General features: G+C 39.9%; 1 protein-coding gene across 2 annotated transcripts; it reads right to left on the bottom strand.

Annotated features, from left to right (window-relative positions):
- Positions 1 to 53: 53 nt before the first annotated feature.
- On the bottom strand, positions 54 to 19,978 carry pde5ab (phosphodiesterase 5A, cGMP-specific, b). 2 transcript variants are annotated; one of them, XM_077543506.1, is made up of 28 exons: positions 19,881 to 19,978; positions 19,748 to 19,809; positions 19,492 to 19,679; positions 19,257 to 19,417; positions 18,672 to 18,733; positions 18,407 to 18,555; positions 12,417 to 18,326; positions 10,535 to 11,006; positions 9,028 to 9,201; positions 8,444 to 8,533; positions 8,250 to 8,321; positions 7,798 to 7,887; positions 7,592 to 7,732; positions 6,971 to 7,038; positions 5,718 to 5,829; positions 5,557 to 5,644; positions 5,214 to 5,389; positions 5,014 to 5,064; positions 3,836 to 3,982; positions 3,643 to 3,768; positions 3,429 to 3,523; positions 3,248 to 3,335; positions 3,064 to 3,164; positions 2,747 to 2,824; positions 2,584 to 2,647; positions 1,858 to 1,932; positions 1,687 to 1,770; positions 54 to 1,252 (listed from the first exon to the last, which is right to left on the bottom strand). In XM_077543506.1, exons 7-28 carry the CDS (start codon positions 12,494 to 12,496, stop codon positions 1,133 to 1,135), a joined length of 2,592 nt encoding a protein of 863 aa, XP_077399632.1. In that variant the 5' UTR covers positions 12,497 to 18,326; positions 18,407 to 18,555; positions 18,672 to 18,733; positions 19,257 to 19,417; positions 19,492 to 19,679; positions 19,748 to 19,809; positions 19,881 to 19,978; the 3' UTR covers positions 54 to 1,132. The 2 variants fall into 2 exon arrangements, with proteins under 2 accessions (XP_077399632.1, XP_077399633.1); XM_077543507.1 differs by having other exon boundaries at positions 5,557 to 5,641.
- Positions 19,979 to 20,770: the final 792 nt, after the last annotated feature.

Here is a 20,770-nt window from a genome sequence, read left to right as displayed (position 1 = left end):
TGAAACATCCGTAAAGCAAGCATGAGAAGGTAAGCACAAGCATAAGTTCAACATGTGTTTCTTTGTGTTCCTTTTTAATGATCTGCTGCAAATAACTATTATCAGAGGTGTGACATTAAAAAGGCAAAAACACGTTGAACAGAATTTATTTCATGGGGCAATGTCACTGGAGAGGTAGGTCCGGATAATCCTATTGTCACTAACTGATTACAAAATCCAGGCTGTCAATCCATGTTGAATTTAATCACTGTACACTTTCAAAAATGCATTTGTGATTTTATGACAAGGCAGTGGAAAAAAAAGCATTTTTGTTTAATTAGTATGAAAAAGACCAAATTAAAAAAAATCTTCTGGAAAAGTGCTTTAAAAAAAGATAATATACATTCAACTAATAAATATATTAAACAAATAAATATGCCAGGCTGACTGTACTTTGTGAGAGTGACACAGCAGTAGTTTGTGGATATAATCCGCATCCCAATGTTTATAAGTTTTTTTTCCCCGTGTGTTAGCTATGAGTTCAAAGCCACTTGGTGAAAAATAATAATAAATAGCTTCTGTACCGTATACTTTAATGACTAAATAAGACAATAGTGACCAATGACTTGTGTTTGTGAGAAGCACTGCACACGAACTGTTTTGCACGATGAGACCAAGCTGGTCCTCCGATACGCCAACCCATCGCCATGGTAACCACAGATCTTTACCTTTTTTCATGGTTGAAAATACATGCAAGGAAATTTATTTTCCCTTTTTTTAATCTGAGCCAACATATTGTCATGTATCAGTTGACACTAATAATTTATCACATCCTTTCGGTACCGCATATATCGCATTGCGTTGTTACTCCGCAATTGCACTAACTCGATATTGTGATATACTTTTGATGGTTTTCATCCAGTATATTGCACAATTGCTCTAAAATATATTTGGCGAGCTATCGCAGTATCATTAGTTTTAGTTAGTTCAGTAGGCTGCTGTTCATGATGGCTCTGTTAAGTATAAGTTGTAAAATGACAACCCCCCCTCTCCCATCACCTTAGGAAAAAAAAAAGGATGGAGGGGGGAGTCTGAATTAAATGAGTGAGACAGGATGAATGTGAACAAGCCACATGGGCATCCTCATTGGCAATCACACCAGACTGTTGACCAGGCCTTTCTCGTACTTCTCGGCCAAGGACTTCCAATGCTGACGGTTGGTCCGGCATCCCTCCAGCAAAGGGGAGCAATAGTCGGACATGCCCGCCAAGGTCTGAGATGAAAAACGGGGGGGGGACAGTGATCAATCGATGATCAATCATCTCGATCGCCATCTTATTAACAAAATGTTATCACGATTCAACAGAAAATCAGTAAGCTTGTAATTTTTGCTGTTTGTGTTCAAGATGACAAACTTTTTTTTTTTTACACTTGAAAAAGCAGTTATTCCTATGACCCTATCACGATTTATTGATATATTGTATTGCATGTTTTTTTTTTTTTGCAAATTTCAACCACAAGTGTTTTCGTGCTTAAACAGTTAAAAAAAACAGAGATATATTTTTTAAATAGTTTTGTTTACATTATATACGTATATTATTACAGAATGGCTGTATCATGACTTTATCATATTTTTAAAGTGTTTATTTCAAATATCCATCCATCCATTTCTTTTCTGAGCCGTTAATTCATTTACCAGTAAATTACCTCATATAATTGTGTGCAGATGGCATCGATGAAGGAGACCTGCATACTGGGAATCTTATCTCGCTTCTCCCGATTCATCAAGTCCTGAAACAAAATGAGATTGTAGCCACGTGTGTTATAATAATGAAAACTAAAGGATGCAATTCCTAAGTTGTGATAACGCTGCCTTACACTGGGCTCAATGTTCAGTTCTAGTCTCTCTTTGTCCCCTTGTTCGAAGAATTCAGTTGCCACTAGCTCTGCGATCTGCAATGGACAAAGAACAGAATTTCAAACTTAAATGGAAGAAATGTAAAAAGAACAACACTAATAATGTCTTTAATGAGAAATATTAATTTTAAAGGGAAAATGCAATTAAAACAACTTTAATTCAAGTAATTATTCTTAAATAAGTGCTTGCATCATGTTAACAAACATCATTTGCAAATGACTGGCTCAGTGCTTTTTCCACCAGGCTTGCGCTTCCTAACAAGGTGCAGATTAACAAAGATCACCAGGGAGATAAAATATTTGGAACGCAGCTGCAAGATACCTTGTGCAAGGCTAGTTTGTTTTGTTTTTTCCTTGCGATCTTCACGGTGAAGAGAAGGATAGAGTTCAACAATATCAGTATTGCAATTGCAAGTGAAAGGGGAAAACACATACAATAATTAAGCTGTTTTAATAGTATAACAAAAAAAAAATCATCAGAAAATGGAAACTATTAGACAACTATAATTTTTTTTAATGAGAATTAAGTCGTAATTTTACAGGGTAAATGTTGGAATGAGTGCAAACCTATCCTCACACTGGATCAATTTTTTTGTAAGTTTCACAAACAACTAAATAATGTTTTGGCACAAACTCTTATGGTTTTTCACGATTTATCATATTTCTTCTCCAGTATAGGTTGGTTACCCTCTTTTGTACAGGCCAGGGCTTGGTGATTGCTGATATATCACATGCAGTCATCAGCATTGACCTGAATGGGGAAATGCAGAACTGTTGTGAATATAGGGGCAGTATGTACGGTACCGGTCTATAAAAAATGATCCCACATGGCTCGATGAGTTGATCTCACCTAAGTAAGTCTCGGTGGTGATCAGTCTCCCAAACAAACTGCCCGTTAAGAATGAGCTCAAAGAACTCCTCGCGTCTCCTGTTGACAGACGAATTATGGGTCAAAAGTTGCAATTTTACGAGAAATAAATTATGAGGGAGTACAAGGGAATAATTAGCAAAAAGTTTTAAATTGGAACACTAAAGTCACAAGAGAATAGGTTAAACGTCGTATTTACATGAATAGTTAAAAATAATGCATATTTTATTGGTAAGAAATTGGGAATTGGATATTATCTTTCCCCTACTTCGTTTGTATTTGCACTGTTTTGTACCTACTTTATGTACAGAGCCAGGTCGGTGGATAAAATAGCCCTCTCAATCATCTTTAGAGTGCATTTGTACTCATCCAGGGAAAGGCCACTCAGGATCTGGTTGCCCTGGAACAGTCAGAGAATTAGAACCATGCATGTGTCAGCAAGGGAATAAAAAGGCTCCCTGTTTAGTGTAATTGTGCACTTACTGGACTGTTGAGGATCATGAGGCACTGGTCAAAATGGTGGTGCTCCATGGTGGAGTGGCAGTAAAGCTGTGCCAGTGGGTGCTCACTCCTAATTATTTAACACATGTTAAATAGTAATACCCAGTGGCTGACTTACATTGCGTACCTTTGTCACTTTTATACAGCTTTTTTTTTTTTTTACCTCTGTATGTAAGAATTGTTGACACCTCTGTGGTCCAGGTCATGGCAGAGAGTCGCGATCATCAAAGCCAGAATCTCTAAATCCCTCAGACGATTCTGTCGGCAAACAAATGCCAGGTATTTTGAAATGTGCTTTTTACTGGCTCGCCTGTGCAAAAAAATGGCCTTGACTGTGCATGATTGTGCTGCTCCACCATTAATACTACCTCACTAACCTGCATGCGCCCCGATTTAAGGAGAGCAAACATAGACTGGGCGGTGTTGAAAGCATGTCTCCAGTTATGATAGGCCACATTCTTCCTATAGTTCTTCTTCACACTCAGAATCCACTGGCATAAATCCTAAAGTGTAGAAGTCATTGTTATTGTTCATCCGCGTTGATGAATTGTTTTGACTATGACAACGTACCGTGTGCTTCATCTGGAAGTTGTGCACCAGGTCGAGGTCGACAAACATGCGCACGGTACCCAACGTGGTTTCGGTTTCCAACAAGTCGAAGTCACTGAAGCCGAAGTCCAGAAGTCGTAGCGACTGGGCCGACGGGATTGTGGCTGCCTGCCCAGTGGACACATGTACACTGGTTAACAATTACTGCAGTGTTTTAAAAAACATGTGGGGGTGTTGAACAAGTATTTCTGTCCTTTTGTGAAAAAATAATCCCCTTTTGTTAAATGATGAGTTTACTGTTTTTGGAAATTTGAGGTCTAGTTCACTGGCTCCGCCAAGGCCTGATTACCGCCAGATCTGTTGAATCAATAAATCACTTAAGTACCTACCTAAGTACCAGACAAAGTGAAGTAGGCTTACAAGATCTCAAAAAAAAAACCCGCAGTAAATCTTGCCATAAGCCAAAGAAATTCAAGAACAAATGAGGAACAGAGTGATCAGAGTCCTTTGGGACTCCAAAAAAAACAGTCAAAACTAAAATTACTCCCAAGAGTGCAGGGAAGATTCGCCCAAAAAGTCACAATCAAGCCCAGAACAAAACCATTCAGAGTCTTACGGACCTCAGTTCAGATCAGTGTTAATGACTTGACCAGAAGAAAGACCCATTAGGGAATCTGTGGGAGAGTTCCAAAGTCAAAACTATTGGTAATGAGGTGAAAATAACACAAAGCCTCGTTTCAGATTTGCCAACAAATATCCTAATGATCCCCAAGACTATGAAAAATATTCTATGAATTGACGAGACAAAAATTGGAAACTTTTTTTTAAAGTTGTTAGCAACTGACTTGAATATCTTGCCAACAGTCAAACATGATGGTCGTGACGGTGATGTTTTTTTTTTACGGTCTGGGGTTGATTTTCCCCTTCAGGATCTGGACGACTTGCTGTGATTAATGGATCAATGAATTCTGTTGCCAACCAGAAAATTCTGCAGGTGGACATTCGGCTACCAGTTCTAGCAGGACATGTTCCCTAAACATCCCGAGTCCAACTCTGAATGGCTAAAAAAAAGAATCCATGTGAGATACTATAGTATGACTTTAGAGAGGCAGTTTATACTCAAGAACCCTCCAATATGACCAAGATAAAACAATTCAGCAAAGTGTGGGCCATATACTCCAATTAAGTATATTGGTTACCTGTAGCCACTGGGATTCTTCTGCAGCAGCAGAAGCGTGATATGAAAGGACCTGCAAAACACAGCAGCAGCAATAAAAAATAAAAATTTGTAAACTGCAGACAGCAGTAGTCGTGCATTAGAGGCTCAATTTGGGATCACCCTGATCCTTTCAATGATGGCTGAGCTGATTTCTGAGCTGAACATACGGCGGGTACCGACCTCTAGAGTGACCTGCTGCTTGGCCATCGCCCTCTCCACGGTCTCGTACATCTGCGTGTTCTGGATGGCGAGGCCGCAAAAAACGGCAAAGGCCTCCAAGAATTGCTCGTCGTTCCTGTTGAACGTCTTTGTGGCGCCCGACACTTCATCCGTCTTGTTCACCAATTGGCAGCAACCTACAGATGTGGATGTTTCTTTAATATCTCAAAATTGACACCTTGTGACTTGCTTCTTGGAACATTGCAAATTGCTTCTCGTAAAACTCCGTAACATAACTTTTATTGCTGTAACGATCTTAATCTGATAGTTGCGGCATATCCTACCCATCAACCACAGCTCCTACCTATGACTTTGTCTTTCTTGCCATTCTTGATAGGAGTGCAAAGCAAACTCTTTGTCTGTTTGCTGGTCTGGTTTTGCTTTTCACACTGCTAGATAAAACAAAAGACTTTACTTGTAGTAAGAAAAAGAAAGTAGCCCCCCAAAAAACTTTTAAATACAGACCGTTAAGGGGAAGCGTTGGTCTTTGTTGACATCGGCAATGTTGAGGGGCTGCATGGTGTTTTTAACATACTGAGCGTACATGTAGTTGATCTGGTTGACACGAGGAGATTCTCTGAGGAGATTTACAGCAAAATGTTCATCATTAAAATAAAAAAATGTCAAATTTGAGTTTTTTCATGAATTTAGCATGGCCATCGGATGACATATCTGTATCAGTTTGCCAAAGGGGGAACCGTACAGTTTACTGTAAATGGGCACGCTCCAAAGTATTATTCAGGGCATAAACAAAAAAACAAACTACTAGAGAATATAAAGTAGTCATAGAAGCAAAGTCAGACTTGGTTCTGTCGTATAACTTGTCTTGTCATATTTTGGCAGCATTTTTTGTGTGGAAACTTCGTTCGCATAACATGGCAACTTTATTCCTGTAGTTTCAACACTTGCTTCTAGTAACAAGACATTTTTTTCTTATAACCAGGGATGTGATTTTTCCGCTAATTCGCAGAATTCCGCTTTTTTTATCTCCCCCCCAAAAAAAAAATCAGATTTTTTATTTTTTATTTTTTTAGTTCATTGTGTATGCACATGACTCCGACAGATAACATCTTCTGCTATAATAAAGACATTTGTGGTATGCTCTAATATGAGTTACTTTTCATTTGGTCATGATACAATTATTTGTTCATGAAATTTGAACTCTTCAACATTATTTATGTGTTAACTTAGTAATCACATTAGTTAGATATGATGATATTCTCAGTGATAGTTTTTAAAAGCAAAGGCAGTCCAATGTTTTTGAATGTGACTGATTTTGAGTTGACTAAAACTGCCATTTTATATGGGATAGTTCAATATACATTGAAAATTTATGCTGTTGTTTTGTCTATTTCTTTGTCATGTGAGTGCATTGAAAGTACTTAAAAACACGGAAAACCCATGAGCTCTGGGGCCCCCCTTGTCCCCCCACCAGGGCGCTGCCCTGGACCTAGCTGGGTGCCAGCGGCCCCCAGACCCCCGGCTAAATTTTCAGATAATTTCACTTTGGTCAAATCACATCCCTGTATAACATTACAACAAGTTTTGCTTTCGGACCATTTCAACTTGTTTCTCGTTACATTACGACATTATTCCCGTATCATTTTGACTTACTCGTAGAGTTGCATCTGTTTCTTTTTCTTATGACAATCCAACTTTCTTGTTCAATTATACTGAATAAAATGTAACGACGTTATACCTTTTACGTTCAGCCTTACCTGTTGGGCAAATTCAGGACTTCACCCTGCCCGTCATATTCCATATGAAAGACACTGGAAAAGGGTTTCTGGGGAAGAAACAAAAAAAAAGTGAAGTTTTCTTCCTTTTAGTTACTTTTCACAAGATAAATCACCTCTTTATTTCTTCCAATGAAGCCATTAAGACAATGCAACTTGTCCAAGTTACAAGCAATGCTCCATTACACATTAAACCTTGCCAGATTGGGAGTTTATTTCAACATTCCTTGTCTTTCTTCTGCTCCCGCCCACCTTATAGGGACTTGTTTTTGCTCAACATGCACTCCCCAAAAAAAAAGATTCTTTTCCCATTTTAACAGGATGTTAAAGATAAACTAATCACTTTTTTTTTCTTGTTTAGGAAAACTTTGCTCCCAATCCTTGCAGCCCGTTACTCTCTTGGGTCATAAAAAGGGCTTTAAATAGAAAAAGATCCTTCAATGTTTGGACTTTACTTGGGGTCACTGGCAAGGCTAAGTAGTTTTGAGAAGGATGTTTTCCTTCAGGCATGTCAATGTCCTGAAAGCCAAAAGGTGGAGAACCTATGGCTCGTGGCCCATATGAGGCCCGCCAGAGGTGTTGTAGGGTCACTGTGGTGCTGACCTCTGTGGAGTCGTTTTCAGCAATGAAGACCGTGCAAGCCTGGGCCTGCATGAAGGACAGGATGGTTCCCACAAACTTCCTTAGTAAAACCTCGAGACACTGCTGCTCCTCAAAGATGAGATTGGCCAGTTCCAACAGCACCTGAGCAAATCATTATTTGCACGAATCCAACATAAGGTGTATCAATAACGAGAAGATTAGTGTACCTGATTACGTCGGGTTTCTAGCTGGGACGTCTCATAGAGCTGGGCATTGTGCAGAACGATGCCCGAAAAGGCCAAGTAAGCTGAGAAGTCCTGTTTTGTGAGAAAAACATTTTTTTTTTTAATGATTAACTTACTTCTCATAAAATGCTAACATCACAACTTTTTTCTTGTTTATCGTAACATTACCAAGGTATTCTTGTGAAACTCACATTTAGTGAATATTCTCATTCACTCTCAATTATCGGAACATTGCAACTGGGTTACCCCGGTAACGGGGCCAACAACAAATGGGGGGGGGAGCCAACCGAACTGTACACGTGTTTTGAGTTTGATGACAAATTATTCCTCGATTCCGGAGTGACGTAATGAATATTCTACGAGTGATTACCCAGTGTTCGACACCTGGTGAGTGTCAGAATAGCCAAGAAATTATCAAATAGGAGTTTTCGTACCTTTTCATCCTGTTGGCTGAAGGCTCCATCCTTGCCATTTTTCTTATTGATAGCTTGAGCCACTCCAACAACCTGCCAACGGGTGGTTTGAGACTCTTCATTCCTTTACACTTTCATTGAGCATTTATGGGTTTCGTGTGGACTGCTTTTCAGAGGTTCTTTTTGTTTTTATGATCGCACAATACCGTCATTACCTCGTCTCGGTGGTTCTTGATGGGAAGGCACAGAATACTCTGCGTCTTGTAACCTGTGATCATATCGACCTCCGCGTTGAATCGGGGGTCCTGGGGTGGGCAAACCAGAATAAAAACATTTAAAATGCCCAATGCAAAAGCAAAGATGCGGCTTAAATGATTGACCTGAACATCCACTCAATGACTGTATGAGAAATTAGCATAATTCAGGTAAAATTGCAAACAGCCGTCTGAATTTGACCCCCAAAAAATCGTGAACTTTGAACGGTCACAATGCATGTCCTTAATCTTATCAAATTCTGTGCGGTTGAGTTTGATTTAAATCTAATGTGAGTCCATCTGTTTGACAAGTGGAAGTTGATGTAGACCGCTGCATTAGCCTGTTTGAACCGGATAAATAATGATAAACACACTTAAACATTCAAGAGCACTCGCATAAAGAGGTGCACTAATTGGACAGAGCAATCAGAGGAACCTGCTTAATCAACTGTAGGAGAGATGATGAAGGCACAATGTGCACTCATTCAATGTTGCTAAACATTCAGGCAACGATTTGGATAGTAACGTGTAAGCGTCAACGTTACCTCATAAGCGTTCTTGATGTTGAGCGGCTGTCCCGTGGCGGCCACGTGTCCCACGATGCCCTTGTTCCACTGCAGTCGGATGCTGCTGCTGGACGATTCCTCCAGCGTGGATCCCTCGGCCACGTCAAACAGGCGGCTGACCAGGAACTTGGTGTTAGAGCTGTCCTCGCCCACCTGAAACCCCAAACAAAATGGCCTATTATAGCGCCTTGCCGTCGCCTTAAAGTGACCGCTATGTCTCTCTTTATTGTAACCCAAGATAAACTAAATTCATCCCCTCTGGATTATTGGATAGGTTCCTGGGATAGGAACGCTACAGTAGCATTTAAGAGTCCCTGTCTGTTATGGCAAGAAGCGGTAAATGTTCTTCCTTCTCAGAGAGACAGTCCAATAAATACAACCACATAGGTCATTTTGAAAAGGTGCCAAATTACGACCAAGTGTGGCGTATTTTAGTTTAGTGACCTCTATCGGCCATGTTAAATAGCGAAAACCAACTCTCAAACCCGGTCCGATCTTTGGTCCGAAGACGAGTGTTTATCTGACTGAGCTATTTGATCAGTGATTTTAGTGTTGACTACATGTTTTGTAGCGGTCTACAACCTCACTGTGCCTTCTCCTAACCTCAACCATTAGTGTCTCATGTAAAGACGTAACGTGTACTGTACAATCTCACTGAAGGTCTCATCCCAATTCCTAACCCCAACCATTAGTCCGTGACGGTGAATTGACACAGTACATGTAAAGTTGTGAACACAGAAAAAAAAAAAACACTAAGATTTATACTGGCCCGTTAGCTTAGTAGATTAAACATTTGTCGTCCAACCAGATGACCTGAGTTTGATTCCCATTACTTTTTTTTGTTTTGTTTGTTTTTTAACAAGGCTGATAGAACATGGCTGATTGAGGTCGCTAAACTACAATATGTAACACTTGGTCGTATTTTGGTGCATGGTAAAACGACCGATATGGTCGTTATTGTTGGAGGACTTGTTTTTCTCAGACCTGCAAGGCGTATTTGAAAACTGGTTGCTTAAAGAAACGTTCCTCTTGCTAATGGAGCATTCACAAAGTCACCTGTTTACGGATTTCCTTTATGGGGGGCGGGGTTGAGTCGTTATTCGTTGCAAAACTCACTAGTTATTTTTGTGCCCGTGAGGCCAATCTTGCGGTATCGTGGTACCAAGGAACTATGTTGATGTGAATTGAGGATCCATTTTCAATTATAAACTTCTTTAGGGGAGCATCAATTATCGCAGATTTTTGCTCTTTGCAACTATGGCACCAAATGGAGCCTGAGATCTGATTGGGCAAAACAATCCTTCAATACCACTAATCTAAACTATGGTCGCTGGTATGATGGATCCTATCCTCCAAACTCATCCGACCCAAACCACACATTTGGGCTTTTTCCATTGACAAGTCAATGAAAAAGTGGCAATGCCCTGAGGTGTTATTGTGAGAAGAAACATCCTGTTTTTAAGAGTATATTATCTCCCCACCCCACCAGAAATAGTGAGTAGCGGTCAGCAGCAATGAGCTCGTTGATGTGTAGGAAGATCTTGTGGCAGAGTGCTGTCACGTCCAGATGGCTGGAAACGTCCTTCACCAGGTCCAGTAGTCGAGCGCAACGATCGCCTCGGTTACTGCCGCCGCTCCCCACCTTGGCGCTTCCACCTCCGCCGTCACCGTCCAGCATCCCAGAGCCCCACGTGGGGACGCTCTTGTGGTCTACGTCACTCAAAAACGTCACCGAGCCCTCCACGTCCGTCACCACGATGGGCCGGAGAGGGCGGTCGAATTCCGATACGGAAATTTTGCGAGTCGGGGCTCCGGAGGGTTGGTTGGGAACTGCGGCGGTTGCGGGGGCGTGACTGTCCAAAACGCTAAGGACGGCGGGATCCCAGGAGGATGGATTGTCTTTGGAGGCAGGTGTGATGGCGTGGACACATTCAGCGAACCAGGCATTCACCATGTCCCTGTTAGGAAGGCCATAAAAGTCAATTCATTGATCATCAACAACTCCATCAGTCATTTACTGAAAACGTTTGCATTTTTTGTGCTCTTTTGGAGTTTTCCAAAGATGTCGCCAAAGCTTGGTCTAAATAGCAAAACAGTACCGTTGTAGTACAGTTTTAAAGAGTTTTTGATTAACCCAGGTAAAATTCTAATGTTTTAGTAGGCTTTTCCTTCCCACTCTGTCCCATATCCCAGACTTATAAAGAAGACAGGAGATCAAGTTTTGTCTCTTGGCAGCCTACCTTATGAGTGTACTTGTTCATCAATTTTGGAGGGACGTCCAGTTCTTGGTAATGTCACTCACTGCCTTTAAAAATTAATTCGTACCTGTCTCCTGACTGATACCTTTTGAATAGTGAGATCCCTCAGATGCTGACTACAAAAAATAGTCAGGAGAAGCCTCCTTGAACGTCTCAAAGTTATTTGGGGTTACTCAGAGGGACTTCACATGGTGGCATATTTGTGCTTTGTCCTTTGTAACATGAGTTTGAATGTGATTAGTTAATTCTAAAAACAGCCAGACACTTTGCCAGTTTTATGAGGGTGTGCATATTTGTGCAACCGCATTATCTCAGGTGTTTATTTTTACTCCGACTCTTGAAATGATTGGGGGGAAAATGTCAATAGAGGCATAGTCACATTAACGTTGGAAAAAGTTTTTAATACCACAAAAACCTGGCATTTGAACTGGGGTGTTTGGACTTTTTTATTTCCATTGTCGTTATCTACTTTAACGAATTAAGAAAAGTAGCTTGTTTCATAACATTATCTTCTTTTTTTTTCAGTCAAAAGTGGCAAATTAGCTGTTATCCTGTTATTAACAATATCCTTTCAGCGTCGTTGCTATTAAGGTTAGCATATGATTTGTCGAATTAAATCATATTTTGTCAAGCAAATATTATCTTTTATTTTTACCAAAACGCAGAGAATTCATTGTTTTAACATGAAATGTATATCTACAACCCTTAAAATCAAATTCATTTGTGCATAACTGATATTTAAAATGATCATTTTTATTTGCCATATTTGACGAAAATGTAGCCTAATATCGTCGCAAAATGTGGAATTACACGCTTTTCACTCGAATGTGTTTTAACATAAACTTAATAATGTGTTAAGTGTTTTTAAAAAGCGGCCAGTGATTGAAAGTGCACACATATTTTACCTTGTTGCCTAATTATCACGAGGACGCCTTGGAGAGCACAAATTAAACAGCGTGCAGTAAAAGTTAATCATTGAATGACCCCTGCGCAATTTTCATGTAACATGCACATTGCAAGTAGGAGCACACTTGAGCGCGATAAAGGCGCGTTAAAACAAAACAACAACAACAACAACAGGCACGCACGCGCACGTCGCTCGCTTTTTACCTGGACGCTTTCCTGACAAAGTAGGAGTGCGTGAAGTCGAGGTGGTCGTCTAACCACGCTTCCATCATGTCCTCCTCCATGGCGTGTCTCTGCCTCTATATATCCACAAAAGCGCGACGGTCCCCCATATGGCAGGGAAAAAAAGAAGAAGAAAAAAAAAAGAAAAAGACTAATGCGCGGAAGCGAGCAAGAAAAAGTAAACAACGTGCAACGCGCGCGAATCACAGGACGGCCACTTTTTATTTATTTATTTTTTTTATTGTGTGTGGGATTAGATTCAGAGAAGAGAGTGAGGGAGGAAGAAAGAGATCAGGCAAACACTTCCTCTCTTGTCAAACATGCGGAGATAACACAGACACCAACCGGCTCCGACGGACGCGCAGTGGCGGAGCGCGGGGTTACAAGCGTCAGGGGCAAAGTCACATAACGCCCACCTTCCATCCCCAAACCCCCCGCTTACATTGGAACGCGTGTAAGTTTATGTTAAATAGAGGTTGGCAAACATTTTGGGTCCAGGCCATACTAATCTAAAAGTTATCCGTTTTTTTTGGGGGGGCAGAATGTTACCATTAAAAAATACAAAAATATTGAGAATAAAAAAGAAAAGAAATTGTAGGCTAATGTGAGAATAATGAAAAAAAGCTGTAACCTTTACAAGAACAGAAGCGTATTTTCTCGGATTAAAAAGTCAGAATTTTATGAGAATTAAGTCGTATTTTTCCAAGATAGTCATAAATAAAAGTTATCCGTTTTTGAGGGAGGGGAAAAGTCAGAATGTTACCATTAAAAAAAAATACATATATATTGAGAATAAAAAAAAAAAAGACGTAATTATAATGTCTGTCTGGACATAAAATCGAGAAGATGAATTCATAGCTATGGTTCAAGAGAGAACGGCATTGTATTACTTAAAGGGTATGTCGATCGAGAGTTGAAAGCCAAACTATGGCAAGACACTGAGACACTGCATATACTAGGTAGGCTTTACTTTTATATTGCACGGTACTCTGTAAAGAACCTGACGGTGTTATTTCATGTAACCCTGGAGAACCCACGGGGTCAAATTTGGCCCCTATAAATTCTGTTACTCAAATAACAAAGAGTTTTTTTTGTTTTTTTTTACAAATTCAATACAGAGTGCCACTTCTGACCCCTGCATGGGGCCATCTAGTGGATGAATATTGCACTTGCATGAGCCAGAGTGGTGGTGACAAGATGGCTGGCAACATGCTGTTTTGTTGAGCTGGAAATCAATCCAAACAAAACCATCTTCTCAGCAAGCCATCAGATGGTAAAATTGTGTTTTTTTTGTTAATCTATTTCATATCATGTTGCAGAATGCCTAGGAGTATGTTTTATAGATATATTTTTATAAATTAGCAACTCTGAGCTCAAAGAGTTCAAAAAAACAACGGTTAAAATTGAAAAAAACACATATTTTGGTGTTCAGTGAACTTATAGCAGTCATTTAATGTATAATTCATAATTTTCCAAAAAAGAAAAGGGTTCTTGGGTTCTCCAGGGTTAAAAACACACTGAAGGCTCATACACACAAAGAAAAACACATTTTACAATAGTCAAAGGGGCGGATTATTTTTTATAGATGGCATAGGGTGGCCTGTCGATGCTTGACTTTGATTGTTTCATGGCTTCCGGCCTTTTATGTGTCTGTTGGTTTGACTTTGGTCCCTCCAGATGGACCCCCCCACCCCACACCCTTTCCCAACCGGCGGTGTTCCCTTACTGGCAGATGGTTGCTCGTTGTCCCTGGAGGAGAGGAAAGGGTGGATTGGTGGGGGTGGTTGGACATTACACCCCAATCGGGAGTCTATTTCATGCTAGTGAGGCTCCAAACCGTTCGGAGACCTTGGTTTGATAGATAAAAATCCGCAAAGTAGCCAGCATCTAATTGTTTTTATTATTTACTGTCTATATAAGCGGTATGCATAATGTAATAATGGATATTTATAAGCTTTATGCATAACAATAGTACAAAATATGCATGTTAAGTGCAGGTATTATTTTGGTCCACTTGAGGTCGCCATCCGCACGTTCTACACTAGTGTCTGTGACTTTAAAAGGTGGGACCTGGCCCGGTGAGTGACGTGGGAGTCAACGAGTGAGAGTGTAGAGTTGGCTGTCGTTTGCTCAAATTAGCGACTAGTTGTTAAATGGGTAACCATTAGCTTGTCTGCTAGGCAAGCTTCAGACTGTATGTTGGGGAGGAGCTACGTTTTGAGACAGTGTTCGCCACATGCATGTACGTGCACGTTTAAGTACATTTTTATAAAATCAAATCATCTGTTGGCCATTTATTTTTAAGGCCAATGTTATAAGTTTAAAATGTTTGTGGGTTCTTGTTTTTTTGTTTTTTTTTAACTATAGATATACGCATTTATAGACTTTTTTATGGGCGTATCAGTTACGTTAGTAGTAGTAGTATACTTTTATGTATGTGTATATTTTTTGTATATTTTTTAATTAAAAAAAAAAAGGCCAAAAAAAATCCATGTATTGTTAAACTACTATCTTTTTTCTTAGTATGACTTTTTATGTTCACACTCTCGCCAAATTCTGCAATTTTTCTAATAAAAAAACAAACAAAAATTGCTTAGATATATTTTATATATTAAAATAACTCTAATGCAATTATTTTCTCACAAAATAACTTACCACCTAATTCTCCTTATGTTACAACATTATTCTTGTGATTTTTTTCCTGTTACGACTATCCTTACAAAACTAGGCTTTTCTTTTTCTCGGAATGATTTTTTTTCTCTCTTCCTTGCAACATTTCATGCACCATTGTTAGTCAATGGAAATTATTTGTGTTCTTGTTATTTTACATCTTTTTGTGGCAAAATTTCTAGTTTAAGCTCGTCTCACAAAAACCTTGTAATACAGCAACGGTGCCATGATTTCAACTTGAGTTTTTGTTTTTCCTCAATTTCAACAAATTTTGCTTCAGAATTGCACGGCAGCCTAGATCAAACCCTGCTCTGACGGCTTCTCTCGATGCGGCAAAAGTTTGACAAAATCCAGACAAACGCGTCTGCGCAATGTCAAACAAAAGTAAATGTCACAGGAAGAGCAGAAGAGGCAGCAAGTGCTCATTCCTTTGCCTGGATCATCTGCAAAGTCATTTCCTGCCCACGCTTACAGTAATGAAAACACAAAAAAATATGACCGATTATACCAGGGGTCACCAACTCCGGTCCTCAGGGCACCCGTCCAGCATTTTCAAGATGTGTCCATCCTCCAACACACCTGATTCATATGATCAGCTCAATAGCAAGCTCTGTAGAAGCCCGATAACGATCATTATTGTTTGAATCAGGGGCGTTGTAGGAGGGAAACATCTAAAACATGCTGGACAGGTGCCCTTAAGGACCAGAGTTGGGGACTCCTGGACTATACAGTGAACCAGGGATGTCATAAGTTAACGGTTGGAAATGCATCAGAGGTTTTGGCCGTCGATGTACGCTGTTGTCATTTTACAAGAACCATGTACCTATTTTATGAGAAAATTGTTTTCCAAAAATATTTTGCTCATTTTACAAGGGTCAGGTTGCCATTTTTTGTCTGGTCCAAGAAGCAAACGTAGTGTTTCTAAAGAATATGTTATGAATTTGGCACATTGAAGGTTGTAATGCTACCAGACTGGTGAAATACAAAACAAATGTTTACTACAAGGAAAATGATGGCATTTTAAAAGGAAATTGTAATCAGTTGGCACATTTGTCATACTACAGTGGTAAAATGCGGGTCATGTGTCGATATTTACTGAAACAAGAGAAAAGTTAAGCGAAAAAATGTCATAATTTGTCACATTTAATAAGGCTCTAATGCTAAAAGACCCGTGTATTAGAAGGTAAATTCTGGAATTTTACAAGACAAGTGTTGCCATTAAATGAGTCAAATGATCAATTTTAGGAGAATATTTCCATAATTTGGCACGTTTAAAGTTATAACTTTGACAATGGTGAAATATGAGACAAATGTTAGCATTTTAAAGAACATTCTCATTTGACTGTTCAATATTAAAAAAAAAAAAAATTTTTCGCTAGTAAGTGCTATGCAGCCCCACTAAGTTATTCTAATTTTAAAATAAACACTTTGTGTCAACTGTAAATTACATCACACTTTTACAGGAACTACTGCATAATTTGTCACTTTAAAAATCGTATAGCTACCAGACGGGTGAAATATAAGACAAATGTAGGCATTTTAAAAGAAAAAATGGCCTTTTATTTATTAATGAAATTATTTTGTCATGAAAATGTTCCCTTCGTTATAGTTATGGGACTGCTGAAAGCAGCACATATTACTCTCCACCCTAGAAAATCCCCAGATTTTCCCGCAAAAATGCGGCCCGTACCGTAGATCGCACCGGGACAAATGAGGTATCAAACGATACGGCTCGATCTGACTCGGTGCGGCATTACTTTTCTAGGAATTTCGAGTTACCATGGCGACGCAATTCCCAAAAAACTCCCAAAAAACTCCCATAGGAAATGAATGGAGAAAGGGGGGACAAATTACAGATCAAGCACCTTTTTCCAAGACACGCTGCGCGCGCATACGTTATCCGGCCAATATGAATTTTAGCTCATTTTGTAGCAATATTCCCATCTTTAGCTCAGTGTCGAAATTTATTTTAAGGAATGTAAGCTTCTCCCCTCTGTTCAAAGACAGTGAGCAAACAGCAGACAAATAGCCTTCTCCCATTGTTGTGTATTGCTAGTGCCAGAGTGGAGCAATTAACTTTAGAGTGGCAGGAACAAATAAATGTACTTCCAAAAGTTTCACTTCAACTCGTCACCATGGCCACAATCTTTGCTCACTAGACATCAAATTCTCACATTTTGTTGTCATGAGTGTCTTCTTTCAGACAAACTAACTTTTATTTGGCTAAGGTGTCATTTAGTACCTTTATTTTCACTTTAAGCGAGGACAAGTCGGACGAACTTCCTATCTCTTCCATGTTAAATTCAGGCGCCTTTACCCCTGCATTTCTGATAAATCATAAGTTTTCAACCTGCTCTCATTTGGTCATTTTTCATCCGATTAAAAAAATGAGAACATGCTCGTGTTCCCCAAACCCTTGCCGTTCTAACGAGCCATTTCTTGAATCTGTATCTCAAACCGTTAAGTCGTGAGAGGCTTTTGTGGGGCGCGTGACGGCTCCAAGTCAAAAATGTGTGTGCGCTCTTAAAGTGACAGTGAGATATTTTTAGTTTCTGTTGATTATGGTTAACTTCCACATTTCTTGACCGATTTTTGTCGTTTAAATTTTAAACTCTTCAGCTCATTTACATTTTTTTAAATACATTTTCAGGGACAGTGAGATACTTTTAGTTGATGTTGATTTATGGTTAACTTCCACATTTCTTGAGCGATTCCAGTCGTTTAAATTTTAAACTGTTCAGCTCATTTACAAAGTGAAATGTGTGTGCGTGAAAGTGCATTTTTCTTAAAGGGACAGTGAGATATTTTTAGTTGATGTTGATTATGGTTAACTTCCACATTTCTTGAGCGATTCCAGTGGTTTAAATTTTAAACTGTTCAGCTCATTTACAAGAGTCAGCAGTCCCATTCAAAATTTCCGCGGGATTTTTTCTAGTTCAGTTGTATTATTGTAGTTAACACAAAATAAATACTACAGGATGAGTTGTTGGCATTTTATAAGAAAAATTGAATAATTTGGCATATTTAAAGTCCTAGTACTACCAATCAATGAATCATGATATTAAAAAACAAAAAACAGCATTTTTCATATTAGCATCTGTTCCCTTGGATGCAGATGTCAAAAAAAGCGGAATTATTGCTGCTTTGCCAGTAACCATGACAACAGCACCAGGCAGGAGGTGCTGATGAGGTTCGTCTTGTGGCTCACTCCACTTGAAACTTCTGTAAAAACAAGAAACAACATTGACATTGATTCCATTAACTAACCTCAAGGGGAAATTGACACATTTCTAATATCTTACGCTCGCCATCCAGAAAAATGAACGAGGTGTCCACGTCAAAGGCCGTGATGTTGGGCGCAGCGTTCACCAAAACGCTAACGATGGCGCTGTTGTTGGGCACCGAGCTGGATGCGAAATTCATGTCCACGTTGTTGATGATGGAGCCGTTACTGCCAAACGGAAAAGACACAATTTGTACGCCTTGAATCTGTATTATCATTAAATTATTATTATTACTATTATATTATTATCGTTATTGTTCTGAGCGTCTTGAGCGACAACTGACCTGAATGAAACTACGTTTGAGGTGCGGAATGAAGAGATTTCCCTTAAGTACAAAGGATTAAGCTGTGGAAACATAAGCACAGGATTAAGTCATATGCAGTACTACCAAAAAACTGATGAAATACTACAAAAAAACTTGGCACTTTCAATATTTTGCCCATTTAAAAGTTAAATGCTGATGAAATAATGTGTGACAAATGTTGGCATTTGACAAGGGGAAAAAAAGAAGGAAAAATGTCATTTACAAGAAAAAAATATATATAATTTGACACCTTGAAAGTTGTATTGTTACTTTGCTGGTCATATATTACAAGCTAAATGTTTTACTAGAAAAATGTCAGCATTTTGAATGAACAATGTCGTATCATAATTTTGCACGAGTTACCACAATTCATGTAGTTTGTTTCAGTTGTAATCTTGCCACTGGTGAAGTATGGGATGTATGTTTTACACTTTTCCAAAAAGGTTTTGTCATTTAAAGTAAAGTGAAATATGAGACATATTCAGGCATTTTATGATAGAAATGTTGACATTTGAAGGTATTTCAAAGTGTTTTATATCAGTAAGTGCGAGCTCTGGTGCTTACTGTTCTCTCGATAGTGAAGGCTCGAGTGATAAATGCTGCTGAAGATGAATCCAACAAATCCGTGTTGAACTGCTCTCCTGCTGATCGAAATGTCAACCGTCGCGTCGTGAGTGCCTCAGCGGTGGTAGAGCGCGTCGACGGCGCAACGGTTGTCGTGATCACTGTGAATATCAATTGCAGACTATTAAGCGGCTGAATTCAGAAGTGGATCAGGACTGGATGAATGATGGTTTACCGGTGGCTTGTATGGACTCAGGGCTAAAGGTGAGGGTAAAGTTGTTGCTGGGGTCGGTCACGGTTTCTTTTAACGTTGTGGCCACGTCTTCTGCACTGGGGATCTCTTCAACTGATGTGCTGTTGTTGTTGAACAAGATGTCCACATCCACCTCTGTGTTTTCCATTCGTGTCCGGGCCACGGCACGTCTGCAGTAGTGATGCGTTATTGACATTGTTAAATGACGACATTGGCATTGGTTCGGAAGCGATGCTACCTGAAGCCTCGAACAATACAGAGACTGTAGGTTGCGTACCGCGCTCTGTATAAGTTGTCAAACTGTGGCAAGAATGCAAATGTTAGCTCCAGTGATGCCAAACAATGAAACACCAAACTAACAATGTACTCACAATGATGAAAATTTGCAGAGCAAGAGCATTGAATTGTTGACTGGTGGGGTCGCCCAGTTCTGGTACGTATGGTTCAATCAATACCACAGCGACAGCTATAATCCTATCAGGTTGCGCAGGGGTTGTGGTGGTCGTTGTTGCTGTCGTGGTCGTTGCTGTGGTTGTGGTCGTCGTTGCTGTCGTGGTCGTTGCTGTGGTTGTGGTCGTTGTTGGTGTGGTTGTTGTTGAGCCTCTTGTTGTATTTGAACCTCTGGTTGCTGTTGAGCCCCTTGTTGTATTTGAACCTCTGGTTGTTGTTGAGCCCCTTGTTGTATTTGAACCTCTGGTTGTTGTTGTGCCCCTTGTTGTATTTGAACTTCTGGTTGTTGTTGAGCCTCTTGTCGTATTTGAACCTCTGGTTGTTGTTGAGTCTCTTGTCGTATTTGAACCTCTGGTTGTTGTTGAGCCTCTTGTCGTATTTGAACCTGCAGTTGTTGTTGAGCCCCTTGTTGTATTTGAACCTGCAGTTGTTGTTGCTCCCCTGGTTGTATTTGAACCTGCGGTTGTTGTTGCTCCCCTGGTTGTATTTGAACCTGCGGTTGTTGTTGCTCCCCTGGTTGTATTTGAACCTGCGGTTGTTGTTGCTCCCCTGGTTGTATTTGAACCTGCGGTTGTTGTTGCTCCCCTGGTTGTATTTGAACCTGCGGTTGTTGTTGCTCCCCTGGTTGTATTTGAACCTGCGGTTGTTGTTGCTCCCCTGGTTGTATTTGAACCTGCGGTTGTTGTTGCTCCCCTGGTTGTATTTGAACCTGCGGTTGTTGTTGCTCCCCTGGTTGTATTTGAACCTGCGGTTGTTGTTGCTCCCCTGGTTGTATTTGAACCTGCGGTTGTTGTTGCTCCCCTGGTTGTAT

This window comes from Vanacampus margaritifer, chromosome 15 (genome assembly GCF_051991255.1).
Source record: "Vanacampus margaritifer isolate UIUO_Vmar chromosome 15, RoL_Vmar_1.0, whole genome shotgun sequence".
In the NCBI taxonomy this organism is placed as follows: Eukaryota; Metazoa; Chordata; class Actinopteri; order Syngnathiformes; family Syngnathidae; genus Vanacampus; species Vanacampus margaritifer.
This window is presented reverse-complemented; position numbering and strand designations above follow the sequence as displayed.

Bases quoted from the DNA above. Each gene is read 5' to 3' on its own strand.
- pde5ab (XM_077543506.1), bottom strand. From the start codon at position 12,496: ATGGAGGAGGACATGATGGAAGCGTGGTTAGACGACCACCTCGACTTC. The intron at 1,933-2,583 runs GTAACCAACCTA...TGTCCATTGCAG, and splicing joins CCTGGCCTGTACAAAAGAGG to ATCGCAGAGCTAGTGGCAAC. The intron at 1,253-1,686 runs GTAATTTACTGG...TTTTCATCTCAG, and splicing joins TCTGCACACAATTATATGAG to ACCTTGGCGGGCATGTCCGA.